Raw genomic sequence first — 14,347 nt, 5'->3', positions numbered from 1 at the left:
CTTAATGTCTCGTAAAAAAATTGAATAGTCAATAAGTCACGATTCAAACCTTAATGTCATGAGCTTTCAACATTAATGACTCTCACAAAATATTGTCGTGTTGAACCCAACTTTCTTATTTACGTGTTTTTGTTTTAGTAAAAGAAATTGTCTCACTTCAATTCATTAACAAAGAATGGGTCCAACCAAGAAAAGAAGAAGAATCCCAATGGATATTTTTTTCTTGAAGTTTTGAAATTTTCAATATGAAGAATTCTTGGTATTTGGGTCCAAGAATAGATTATTTTGTTGTTGAAAAGATAGTTCTTATGCTCCAACGAGGTGTCAATCTTTTATAATATACTCCCTTCGTCCACTATTGTTTATCAGGGTAAGATCATGCACAACCCTTAAGAAAAATTTAATATAATGTGCAATTTGACTAATATAACCCTACTATCAATCATTATTAAAATGATTTGTACTTTTTGAAAATTATAAAAGCAACTTTTTTCTCATTAAAGTAGTCTTGTAACTTTAAAATGACTACTTTTTGAAACTAATAGTAATGTAATTATTAAGGGCAGAATTACAAAAGAGTGACTAATTGTTTCTTGATTATTTAAATTGACAATTAATTTTGAACATCTATTTTTAGTATACCTGATAAACAATTGGACGCAGGAAGTAGTAGAATAAAATTCATGGTAGCTTCCCCTGAAGTTTTCGTGTTGCATTTCTCTTTGATTAAAATTTCCTTATTCGCCTATCTAGTTATATTATGTAACAAATTTTAGTTATTCAGTTATTTAACTATCTGAATTTTCATATTATTGATAAAGATTTGATTCTCTGTTTTATAATTTCCGTCTCCCCTATCACCAATTTTATTTTATTCTTTTAGAGAAAAACATTAATGGCGGCTTCAAATTGATGCAATTGGAAGTTGCAAAATTTAATACATATAAAGACAACCAACCCCACTTTAAATTAAAATCAATAAGACGCACAACTTGACTTGGCTTAAGTCAATCCACTAACTACCTTTCAACTGCCTTTCTATTTCTTCATTCACATTCATATCATCAATAAATAAATATTATAAAACTAATTCAGAATTTAGATTCAATGAATTCAATTTTAAAGATTTTGATCAAGTTTTCTTGGGAAAAAAAATAATGTTTTGAGTAGTAGTAGAGACAATTTTCAGATAGAAAAGTAGTTTTTTTCGAAGCACTAACTAAATATATCTTTGGAATTATAAATTTAAATTTATTATCTTTCGTTAATTTAATAATTTTTTACACATATATCTATACTTCGTATCGAGAAATATCATTTCGAATCCATTGCCCAATAGGCAACAAGTCATCATCCACTTTCTAGACTTCCTTATATATGTCCACAACACATTAAACAAGAGAACAAAGAGAAACTCAATTTATAACTTTAGTTCCTCTTTAGTCTTTTTTCCCCAACCAAATTCATGGCCCAAGATAGCCATATCATCCCTCTTGCACCACCAAGAGCATATCCGAAAAGCGATCAAGGTTTGAATCTCAGTAAATCGATCAATTATTACAACAACCACAACAATAACAAGAATCGAAAAAGCGGCAAGTGCTTTGTATATTTTCTATCTACTATCGTCATACTAAGCATAATCATGCTAATTTTCTCGATGGTATTTTTTCGTTTCAAATCTCCATCTTTTGAGCTAGACCACATCAACGTGCAAAATCTTCGATTTTCAAATTCTACTAACTCGTCTTCGTTCAACATGAACATGGGAGGTGAAATCATCGTAGACAACGATAACTTTGGTCAAATTAATTATCAAGATAGTAGTATGAGTGTTTTTTTATACGATAATGTCACGATTGGTATCGCGAACGTTAACGTGGGTCGGGTCGAAGCTAGAAAATCCAAGAGAATTGGAATTTCATTACAATTGAGAACAAATTATCAATTGAATTATAGTTATGGGAATTTGAGCAGTGATATAAATTCAAGAATGTTGAAATTGACAAGTTTTGGTGAGTTTAGGGGAAAAGTGAAGGCTATGAAGATTATTAGTAAACATAAAACATCAATAATGAATTGTACTATGAATTTAAATTTGACAAGCCAAGCAATTCAAGATCTCCTATGCAGTTGATATTTATTTATTTATTTTTCTAGTGTATATTTTGGCTTGATTTTTTTTATTTACTATTTTTTTGACTTGTGAATTACAGGATTTATTGTATAATATATAGAGAGCATACAAAAGACTTTTCCTTTTTTTGCCTTGTTAATTTTTATCCTCAACTTCATATTCTTTGATTTCTCATGACCTCGCAACTAAGGAGGTTCACTTCTTAAAACATCTTATATATGTAGGCAGAAACAAGAAATGAAAGTCAAATTTATCCCGAAAACAACAAAAATAACAACACAGTTTAGTATGTTATACACAATAAGTATATATAGTAAGCAAAATCGTACAAAAAGAAATATTCAATCCTCCGGAGTGGTGGGACGTTGGGTGATTGATATTATCCTACGGAGTCAGAATTTCTTGTTTTCGGGGCAAATTTATCAAATTCGATCAATTATTAACGAGTAATGTTAATGTAGGTGATGTAGACAAAAAGTAGATTACATAAACAAATAGATAATTATGATTCCATAACACAAGGTGAAACTCCTTGTAAGAAACATTTTTCCGCTAATAAGTTTTATGCCATATGAATTTGAATTATTTAATTGGACAAATAAATGTAGGATACCATATGATTAATTAGACGAATTAAAAAGGAATAGAGGAGTTATCAATGATAATTTTCACACTAGACATGTAAGACTTTTTATCAAAAGGTAGATGCAAAATGAGATTGCATCGTAGTAATTTATTACTATATAAATTTATAATGGTCCTATATATTTATCAAAAAAGTAGCTATCAACTTGTTGGGAACTTTGTCATCTAACTTTATCTTGTGTTTTAATATACATTTCCCTTTCGATTAAGTAAGCCGATTTATGATTGTATTCACTAGCTAAATATACATAAAGTATACATATTATAATTAGAAAATATATTTTGTGTGGATATACAAGTGTATACGCTTCTTTTCCACTTGATGTTTGGTATTCGCATCCCGCATTGGAGATCTGATTAAATTCGGATCTTGCACCGCAAATCTCATGTAATTACATGTAAATCTTTATATATGTATAATTTTGTAAGACTCTTGTTATATATATATATATATATATATATTCAAATTCATAGATAACATAGCAAGTAATTAGCAACAAATTAGGGGTTGTTAAATTCCTCTTCTTGTCGTTCATTAGCAAAAGCTTCCATGACTAGAGAATCTATACATAAATTAATTAATAGATTGTTTATTAAATAAAAATAAAACACATATATAGTCCCCTCCAAGTCAACATTCAAAGATGTGAAAAAACAATAAATAATAAGCCTAATTAAAAAGTATATTTTTATATTTTCCATAACTTATAAATCACTCGTTACACTAAACTTTCTTTACGTACCACAAATTGAAAGTATAGTTTTCAAAAATGTCTCAACCACAATCTCCAAATTCATCCATAGCTTCTACAAACGATCAATCTCGATTTTTCTCACAAAGGTCTCATCGAATTTACTTTAACAACGACGATAAGAATATTACCATAGAGTTACACCAGAAAAAACAACGTCGTAGAAGATGTATCAAATGTTGTGGTTGTTGCATAGCCACTATTTTATTACTCGTAGTTATAATGTTGGTTCTTGGATTCACCGTTTTCCGTGTACACGAACCGTCTATAAGGATGAATTCCGTCAAGATTGACGGAATAAATTATCTCAATACGTCCACTACTCTCCAACCAAACGTTAACTTAACAGTATCCGTTGACTTGTCCGTTAAAAATCGAAATTCAATGTCATTCAAGTTTAATGAAGCAACGACAAGTTTGTTTTACGATGACGTGGCCATCGGAGAAGCCCTAACGCCACCGGGGACCACCAAGGCGCGGAGGACGTTACGAATGAACGTAACGGTGGAAATAATGGTGGAGAAAATATTGAGAATTCCACGGTTAGGGAGTGATTTGAAGTCCGGTGAGTTACCGGTGAGTACGTATACGATAATTAATGGAAGAATTAATATGTTAAATATTATTAAAAAGAATATTGAAGTTGAAATGAATTGTAATATGATGGTTGATTTGAGAAATCAATATGTTAGAGATATTGATTGCAAGAAAAATGTATCTCTCTAGTTATATAAGATGTTTTTTTTGGAATTTTATTTGTGTTTTGTATGTGTTATAAAAAAAATATTGATTTTAAGGTTGATTATATAGTTTTATGGTTAAAAAGAACTTCTTTCTTGTCCTTCTTGTGAATTTTATGTTTTCCGGGCCTCTAGTAAGTTATATATAAAAAAAAAATATCAAATTTTACGATTTTATCGTCTGTGATTTTTACAAAAATTTCTGAATCGAAATCCTTTTAATTTAAAAAAAATCTTTCTAATTGCTCTAAACAATAAAAAGATTCTCTAAAAGAAATATGGAGTTAGCAACATATTTGATTTCAGAGTCAAATCAATACGTTTTAAGAAGAAGAAAAAAAAGATGAAAAAGATTGAAATATCGTTCTCATCGGGATCATACCAAATCCACTAATGGGCCTAAAGTAAAAGCTGAATTATAGGCCTTCCAAACTTTTGTTAGCCCACTTGCAAAGTAGAGAAGTGCTATCTAACCCAATACTAATATGTACTAGTACTAGTAATTATCTAACTAAATTGTACAATTAATGACAAAAAAAAAAGAGTTTACAAATCAATTAAAATGAAACTATGCTTAGGAAATGTTCAAAATATAATCATGATCTTAAATTATTTCTCATTTTAGAAGTTGAAGATAAGATTAATGATTCTATCCTCATTTTCTTGGTAATAATTGTTCTTAATTAAGACTACAAACACCTCAATAGAGTAAATAATGAAGAGACGTGTAAAAAAGAAACACAACAGATAATTTGAGACGGAGAGAGTAAATATTAATATTGCTTATGTAGAGTTGGAAATTGGAATCATATTATCACATTCACATGCAAACATTAACTCATAGTAGTAGACATTTTGGCCATATTATGCAACTATATAGTTTATGTAGAGTTGGAAATTAGAATCCTATCACATATTGACTTGCAAGCTAAAAACAAAGTGTGGAGAAACCTTGATTAATGTATTTGGCATATTATATTAAAATTATTTGTTTTATATGATAGTTTAACTTCTACATATAGAGAATATAAAATAAATGTTTTATATTATCAAGTTATCTAAAAGATCAATATATGTAATTGTACCTAATGGTCGTACATTCTCTTATGACAGAGATAAATCTAGAGTTTATGAACTCTAAACATTTCTTTTTACGCATACAATATTAAGTAAATTTCTTAATACGGATATAGAAATTTGCCAAATTATTGAGTCATTTGTAATATATAACTAAAATTCTAGTTTCACACCTAATTTATAGATCCATCACCATATAAAATGACAAAAAGAAAAGAATAATAGTAGGTTTACGATAAGAAGAAAAATTTGTAACTACTTACTATAAATGTAGACATGTCCAATCAGGATATTCAATATTGGTAAATATATTCACTTTTTTTTATGGTACATGAACCTTCAAAAGATGCTTTATTATTTCCTCTAAATGGCTAGATTAGTAAATAATAATGTGCCTTTGGCTACTATATGGATGCTTGTGCTTGTTTTATTCATGTTTTTCATTTAATAAAGAATAATAAAGATTAAAACGATTTCAAGAAAAAAACAGAAATCAGATTGAATTTGTGATCTCCATGACCCACAAGTCCATCTTTGGATAAATGCTTCTTTATTAGTGTAACAACCGGGCACGACTTATCAGTTCGATCAAATTCAATACTTTTTATTTACTATACTTTTAAAATATTAAATTTTGAATTTAATTATTAACATTTACAATTATCATTATAAAATTTACTGACCCATAAAATTAAATTTTGAATTCGTCTCTGCCAACCATTTGCTTTACCACTACCAAAAACATTGTGACTTTTTGTCACTTTCTATTATTTAACTCTTTGAAAGACAACTGGTACTTCATCTTTGTGTATTGCATGGTCTGTCTAAATATTCGACAATGTGATTTTATTAATTTTGTGATTCTAATTGGAAAGAAATAAGTTGTGTCAAAAAGAACATTTTTTTTTATCAATAAATTAGAAAGTTAAAGTAAAAGGATTTAATTTTTTTGGTGACATTTTATTTAACATTTCATTTTATTGATTGCAAAGTGAATACGGCATATATGCACGAGGACTTAATTATTGTTGAAAAAAATAAGCATATATAGTTTTGTGCTATAAAGCAGGATAAAATAACTATTTTAAAGTTAAATTGTTACAAAATCTAAATGTCATAAAAAATTAAGCTTCCACATACCATACTCTTTTTTTAAAAATAAATAAATATAGATTTCAGGTCACCGTCTTACTCCTTGTTTGGATGGCTGTTACCAGTCTAATTGTATTATATTATTAGTTTAAATTTAATGTTTATTTTGATTGTTGCTTAAATTTTATTGTATCGTATAGTTTAAATCTATTGTTAAATAACAATAAAAGGACCGTTTTATGTAACGACCGATTTGGTTTAGTCGTGTCATTGCCTTATTATTTTCTTTTCAATTTATCTTTATTTATTATTTAATAATCATATTTCATCTTTTATCCAATCTTTTCATATATCTCTACCCATACCCTACATTTCTCGTAGGTTTATCATTCAAATTATAGATCTATATGGCATTATGTAACGACGGAGAACGATAGAATCTATTTAAACATTTAAACAATACAGTACGATAAAAAATAACACAGTATAATACATACGATACATTATGAAACAATGCGTAACAACCATCCAAACAAAGTGTTAATGGCAACTTACGGCTTAATCTTTATGGAGAAGTTTGGTCACGTTAGATATTTAAGCACAAATATAATATATCTCGACTCATTAATGTTTATTTAAACCATGAACATACGGATAATTTTTAATTCTCTCATCTGTTCCATGTTACTTGGCCCCTCTTGATTGATTAGTAATATAAAACTAATGGAGTATTAAATTTAGAGGCTATGAATTTATTAAGTAGGGGTTTAATACTCTATTAGTTTCAAATTTATTGGCGCCTTGTAAGAAGCATGTCAGGTTGTGCCTTACGACCTACAATTTCCGTTCAAATATTGCCGTTTTGAAAAATTTTCTCAATTTTTTTTTGCATTTTTGACTCCAGACTCCGATATGAAACTAATGGAGTATTGAACCCCTATCCAATAAAATTGTGGGTGTAAGTAGTGGTTAGAGAAAGAAGGAAAGAAAATTGGTCAAACTAAAAAGCTTTGTTAAGGGGGTGAAAAATAAAAGGGCGTGTCATTGTAGCAGCACTTTTGTAGGGAAGAGTTTAGAAATAGGAGACAAATTGAATCTCAACAAGTATATTTCTATCAATTTATATTTACTATAAGCATCAAAATCAACGTTCACGACTTTCGAAATTGACAACACACACACACTTCATTCACTTTACCTATGTTTGTAGAGTTGTGTTGTGATAACAAAGAAGAAGAATGACCTACCTATCTTCTCTTTTCTACTCTTTTTCAACTTTGAAGATTGAATATTACTACTAATGTATACTAAAAGAGAACCCCCAAAAAAGGGAAAAAAGATAAAGGAAAAGGCAAAAAAAGCAAAGAAAAGAAAATTTAACTAGGATATCTTTGTTTCCACTTTACCCGGATTGTTGACCGCTAAAGACACTTTGTAAGTTCAAAAGTTGCTACTCCAATCCAAATTATTGCCAAACTCCTTACATGTAACACTACTTTTTATTTATTTTTAACACCGTAATTCGTGGTATTCGAATCAACTTCCACATATTTCATTGACTATTAAGTTGCCACTAAATTTCAATCGTGAAATCTCAAAGTTCTCAACTTGTGGAAAGATTTATATAACAACCCTTATTGGTACATTTACATGGTGCCTTGAGAAGTTACCAAATCTTATCCAACTCAAGTGTATTATAATATGAAAAAAAATGACTCCTTCAATATCTTTGGGTTCATAATATTTTGATGATTGACAAGTTTATGTGTGCTACTTGTTCCAACATCTCATGAAATTCATACTCAATTATACATATGTAAAATTAAAACTTTTTTTTTTTTAGTATATATAATAAGTTTTGAACCTCTCAGTGAAAATTCTTGACGTGCTAGAATATATTTTGTATACTTTCTCTTTGTACTTCGAACCAAAAATCTAGAAAAATACGGGAAAGCGATCGCAGCAACAAGGTACAAAAGTAGAAGCATTTTTTTTGGCAAATTCTTAAGCAACAACAAATGCACGTAACCCAAGGCAGAAGACACCACTTAATTAAAATTTAAAACGGAGATTAGGATAAAACTTTATATAATTAACTATAAGTACAACTAATAGTATAATTCTATAATATTAAAGTGCTAATTAATAATTTACAAAGAGCAAAGCACGAGAGAAAACAGATAATTGACCACTCATTACTTTGTCATGACCGTTGAAATCTCTATAATCGAGGGAAAACCAAAACTTAACTATTACTAATAATAATTAACGATTTTAAGCAGAAAATCTTAATTTTAATTAAATTACTAATTTCTCACCGCTATGGCTTCTTCTAATGCAGATGAATCTGTTATTAAGTGCGTTGATTTTTCATGTGAAGCGTCGCTTGCTGAACGTGATAAAATGGATGACTCTGAATCTATAATTAAATTAGAAATGTGTAAGAAAATAATTAAGATTATGGAGTAATTATTTTGATTAATTAATTTTTTGGAATGTTAATTGAGTTTACCTCTAGATGAATTGAAAGACTTCTTGCAGTGTAAAATGGCGCCTTGAATTGCGTCTTGTTGCTGCATTAACGAGTCGTCTCGACGGTTAGATGTTACCGGCGACGCGGCAACAACCGCCGACGACGCTGATCTGCTTTTCCCCAAATGTTTACGAACTATTCGCAGTCCTGACGGGATATTCCCCTGCTTCTGGTTCCTCTCTGCCGTCTGTGGAGCGTCAGTTGCTGCTTCTGCCTTCGCTGCTGCGGACGGAGGTGGTGAAGGACCGGGCTTAAGTGCAGCATTACCTGTTAAGCTCAACTGTCCGGAGAATCTGAGCTTCTCGCCGTAACGTTTCGAGACGCGAATGTACAGAGGTTTTACTTTTTTCAAGTATTTCTGCATCACCTCTTTAGAAAATTTCTTCTCATCGGAAGAAGAATTTTCTGAATTTGTTGAAAATGCTTCCGCCGGATTCCGCTTCTGTATTTTGCTGCTGCTGTTGTTGGCTTTAGAGCTGTTATCTCTAGTAAACAATGACTTAATAGGAACTTCTTCAACCTTAAACTTCACTGCTAAAAACTTGCTCTGCCTTCGATTCTGACGCTCCTCTTTTTCATCCTCTGATACTTTAATCCGTAGTGGTTTCGGAGTAGCTGAAACAGAGCCATCATCGCCATCACCTTCAGATAATTTTCCAGTTTTTGTTGCTGCATTTGATTTTGGCTTCTTCAGCTTCAGCATTAACACTCTAAACTTAGTTGCAGACTTCAACAATGACGAAGAAAATTTAGAGTTTGCTTCCGAGGCGGTTAACAACAGCGATGAAGGCTCGATTGGAACCAAACTTCCTTTGAAGAAAAGATCATCCGACGGCGAAAGTGATAAATTCGGATCCGTACCATCAACACTCGAACTAGACGGGGAAAGCGTGAATTTCAGCTCTCCTTCATTCTCCGACTCACTTCCATCTCCTTCCTCAGTCTCCTCCTCCTTCTTTGAACTAATTTTACACCTATCATTTCCTTCAACTTTCACTTCTTCTTCCTCAACTTCTGGAAGAGCAGTGAACTCCAAGTCAAAAAACGGTCCATCATCTCCGTCTCCGTCATCGTCGGAGTCAGATTCCGACGAGTTAGCACTAACGTCGGTGAGAACAGCTGAACGAGTTTTAGCACCGGCGGCATCGTCAGAGAAAACTCCGGCAGCGCCACCACCACGCCAGTACTTGAGCAAACTGAAAGCTTCCATAGTTGGTAGAGCCAGTATAGTATAATAAACAATTATTACTAGAAAAAAGGATGTGAATAAAGTGAAGAGAGATGAAGAAAAGTGAGAGGTGTTTTATAAAAGGGGAAGAAGATTGATGATGGAGAGACTTAGCTAATACTGTTGCAGCAGTACTCTGAAAGGTGGCAGAGGAAGAACAGTAACACAACTTGGTAAAAGTTTTATTTTCTTTCTCTTTTTTACATTTTCATTTATATATTACTCCTAGTAATAGTACTTATTTGTAGTTTTTAAATTTTACTATTGCTTCCCTCGAACGATCGTAAATGGTATGCTTATATCATTCGTCATACTTTTGAAATATTGGTGTCTCTATTATCCAAACCATTCATTCTAACGAAAGAATAAATAGGAACACATGGCGCAATCTTATCCATCGATCCGATGTCGGGTCGATGGATAAGATTATGACACGTGTACGTCAATTAGTTTAAAGGCTATATATGCCCTAGTTTTTAGACAGCAGAGGCACTAATGTCCCAAAAGTATGACTGAGGATATCTACATACCATTTAAGATAGTTCGGATGTATATTTGTTTTTTTTCCCTTTTCTAAATTATTTAAATAAAAATATCTCCCTGTTTAAATAGATAATTGAAACCTTGAGATATTTTTTAAAACTTTTGGATACATAAGGGAGTGTTTATCGATACATAAATTTATATTAATCGAACTTCGATACAAATATTAAATATCAAAATAAGATATTAGAAAGAAAAATAAAATCCAACATTAACGTCATTGTGCATCACTTGAATTGTGTGTCATTCTCATAGTGGCCATTGCCGTAATGGTTCCGTTTACTATATACAAAATTGGTACAATGATGAGACGGGTGATCTATTATTTAATTCAATTTATTTAAGCATTAATTTTAGATAAATTAATAATATGTACTAATTTGATTTTTTAAAATTCCATTCAATCCACTTGATCTTTATTTGACCCTTAAATTTGTGAGTAGAATGAAAATGGGTCACAAGAGTTAATAGTGGTGGGAAAATAGTTGGGGGTTAGGGAGCTAATATTGAAAATGGGTCCAATTGCTAGCAATTGCAGAGGAGACTTCTTCCACCAACATGGGTCACTGGTGTACTGGTCGGACTGCTTCATCTTTGATTAGAGGTCTTGAGTTCGACTTTTGGTTATGGAGAAAATTTAATTGAGAGTGTTATTTCTAAATGAGTTATGGCACGATTCGAATTTAGTCAGGCTTCATTAAGAACTCCGAACACCAAATGAAGAAAAAAAGAAGAGGAGGCTTCTTCCACCAACATGGGTTATTGGTGTACTGATCGGACTGCTTCACCTTTGATTAGAGGTCTTGAGTTCGATTTTTGGTTATGGAGAAAATTTAGTTGAGAGTGTTATTTCTGAATGAGTCATGCAGTGCACGATTCGAATTTAGTCAGGCTTCATTATTAACTCCGAACACCAAATGAAGAAAAAAAGAAGAGGAGGCTTCTTCCACCAACATGGGTCACTGGTGTACTGGGCGGACTATTTCACCCTTAATTAGATGTCTTAAGTTTGATTTTTGAAGATGGATAAAAGTTTGTTGAGAGTGCTATTTCTGAATGAGTCCTACAATGCACGATTAGAATTTAGTCAGGCTTCATTATGTACTCCGAACACTAAATGAAGAAAAAAAGAAAGAAGAGGAGACTTCTTCCTCCCCTGAAGTTTTGAAAAATGAATCTTCTACCTATACAATAAAGTTTATAAGTGGGCATAATCACGTAATGTTATACATTAGATTTCATACATGAGCTATTATCTAGTTACAGTACATTGCTTTTTTTAATATGTTGTAATTCTTTTTAGTATAATATTGTATACAAAGTATCCCATATTAGCAAAATGCGTAAAAGCTTGCACCTCAAGAATTGAAATGTAAGTAGAATGTCTATTTATCGTTACGGTTCGAACTCATAACCTATAAATCACACAAAAACTACGAAAAAAACGTACGTTACTTTTATAGTTTATAGTTGTGTCCCTAGTGTTGAGCTTATAATACAGTGCTATATGTTCGTGGTTACAGAATAGTCATGTGAAGAAATCCAGTGTTTGTGTCAGCCCCATTGCATTATACAAATATCCTTTTCATAAAGCTTTTTTGGAACATCTCTAAAAATTACACACGTACAAATTCTTATCTAAAATAATAATAATATCTTTGTACTATAAAGAATTGGGGTAAAAAATTACCTGCATTGTCGTTTATATCGATCGAAATTTCACATAATTTATTACCGTTAAAAATATTTAACTCTAATAAAAAAAAATTCAACATAAATTTTAATTTTATCGAGCTTTAACGTGAATATCAAAAACTAAGCGGAGCACATGCATCACAGTGAATGATAGTGGTTACTTACTGCAACATCCGTAGACTGCCTTCTTTATTTCACATAATTTTGGGTAAGAAAAGTCACGTGGCAAACATGCACGGAAAGTACCACATAGGAAACCTTTTGCTACGAATAACTCACATTCATTACTACGCGTAAATCTCTCGATTTATATGGCATAGTTCAAATTTTAAAGGTAAAAAAAACAAAAACAATCACAATCAATTCCTATATTCGATTTTGTTATTTATAATATTTCTTATATAATGTCAAAATGTGAACTATATTATATAAATTGAGACGGTGAAATACAAGCTACTCTAAGTATTTATTTTTACAACTTGCATTCCCAACAAGATAAAATTATTGACCTTCAGTTACAAAATATTGTTGATATTTAGCTATGGAGTTAGAACTGATGAATTTTTGTCTCATTATTGCAGACAAAGTATGTAGGGTATGCTTGTGAATGAAGCCCACATTCATTATTTTTAAAGTACTATCTATCTATACTATAGTGGAGTACTTTTTTTTCCCAATAAATTTATCTTATCTGCTTTGTTATACATATTTAAATATACATGTATTAGTTAAAATACATATTCAATACGTGAACGACTCGAAAGATGATGTGTGGTAAGATGAACAAGTCTAATTATCTAGTTAGATTTAGGAGAAATCTAAACTAATGACCGGACACAACTCTTTAAATTTGCTATGCACGTACTAAGAAGGCGTTTGGCCATGCGATACCATATCACGATATGGAATCGTGAGATGAAATCAGTGGTTGGACATGCGATTTCATGCTGATTTCATCTCATGATTTGTATTATGAGATAGAATATCATATTCTCCATAAATCATGATATGGGAATTCCATATCATGATTTTGGGATTTTTTAAATACAAAAATTGACCAACAAGTTTATATTTTGTTAAAACAATCCCACATTTTATTTATTAACCATTTATTCCATATGTTAATAAAATTTATAATCACATCATTACTTTTTGAAATTTATTATTTTCACCAACATAATATTTATTATTACTTTAAATTTGGTGAATATAAATGATAAAGTATGAATTGATTTGGTGAATATAAATAAGAACGGAGGGAGTGATATTTTTGGTTTTTCATAATAAAAAAAACTTCTCTTTAAGCTACATATGAAAATGCTTTAAACAATATAATAAGAAAAGAGACAAAATTGGTGATGTATGTTTGATAATCACTACTTCCAATACGTTTGACTTTAGCACGAAATTAATGCACTAAAATGTGTAATTGCCCACAAGTGAAACAAGTCATGAACCATTATGATATTGACACAAAAGTGAAAATTGTCATAGCTTGTACAATGTTACATAATTATTTGCGAGAATACCAGGAGTGATTAAATACTTATGGTCTATGAGCATGAAAATATAGTTGCAAATGATATTGACCAACAAATGAAAGTAACAATGTGTAATTGCACACAAGTGAAACAAGGCATGAACCATTATAATATTGACACAGAAGTGAAAATTGTCATAGTTTGTACAATGTTACATAATTATTTGCGAGAATACCAGGAGTGATTAAATACTTATGGTCTATGAGCATGAAAAAATAGTTGCCAATGATATTGACCAACAAATGAAAGTAACAATGTTGTTCGTACTATGTATGAAACAAGGCATGAACCATTATAATATTGACACAGAAGTGAAAATTGTCATAGTTTGTACAATGTTACATAATTATTTGCGAGAATACCA

General features: G+C 30.8%; 1 protein-coding gene across 1 annotated transcript; it reads right to left on the bottom strand.

Moving 5' to 3' along the window:
* Positions 1-8,514: 8,514 nt before the first annotated feature.
* Positions 8,515-10,389, bottom strand: LOC102578392 (probable membrane-associated kinase regulator 2). The gene is made up of 2 exons (XM_006343854.2): positions 8,956-10,389; positions 8,515-8,862 (listed from the first exon to the last, which is right to left on the bottom strand). The coding sequence occupies exons 1-2, from the start codon at positions 10,184-10,186 to the stop codon at positions 8,750-8,752; spliced, it is 1,344 nt and encodes a 447-aa protein (XP_006343916.1). The 5' UTR covers positions 10,187-10,389; the 3' UTR covers positions 8,515-8,749.
* Between the last annotated feature and the right edge of the window lie 3,958 nt (positions 10,390-14,347).

Source organism: Solanum tuberosum, unplaced genomic scaffold (assembly GCF_000226075.1).
Source record: "Solanum tuberosum cultivar DM 1-3 516 R44 unplaced genomic scaffold, SolTub_3.0 scf00048, whole genome shotgun sequence".
NCBI classification, from domain to species: domain Eukaryota; kingdom Viridiplantae; phylum Streptophyta; class Magnoliopsida; order Solanales; family Solanaceae; genus Solanum; species Solanum tuberosum.
The sequence above is the reverse complement of the archived record's forward strand: the minus strand, read 5'-3'. Positions and strand labels throughout refer to the sequence as shown.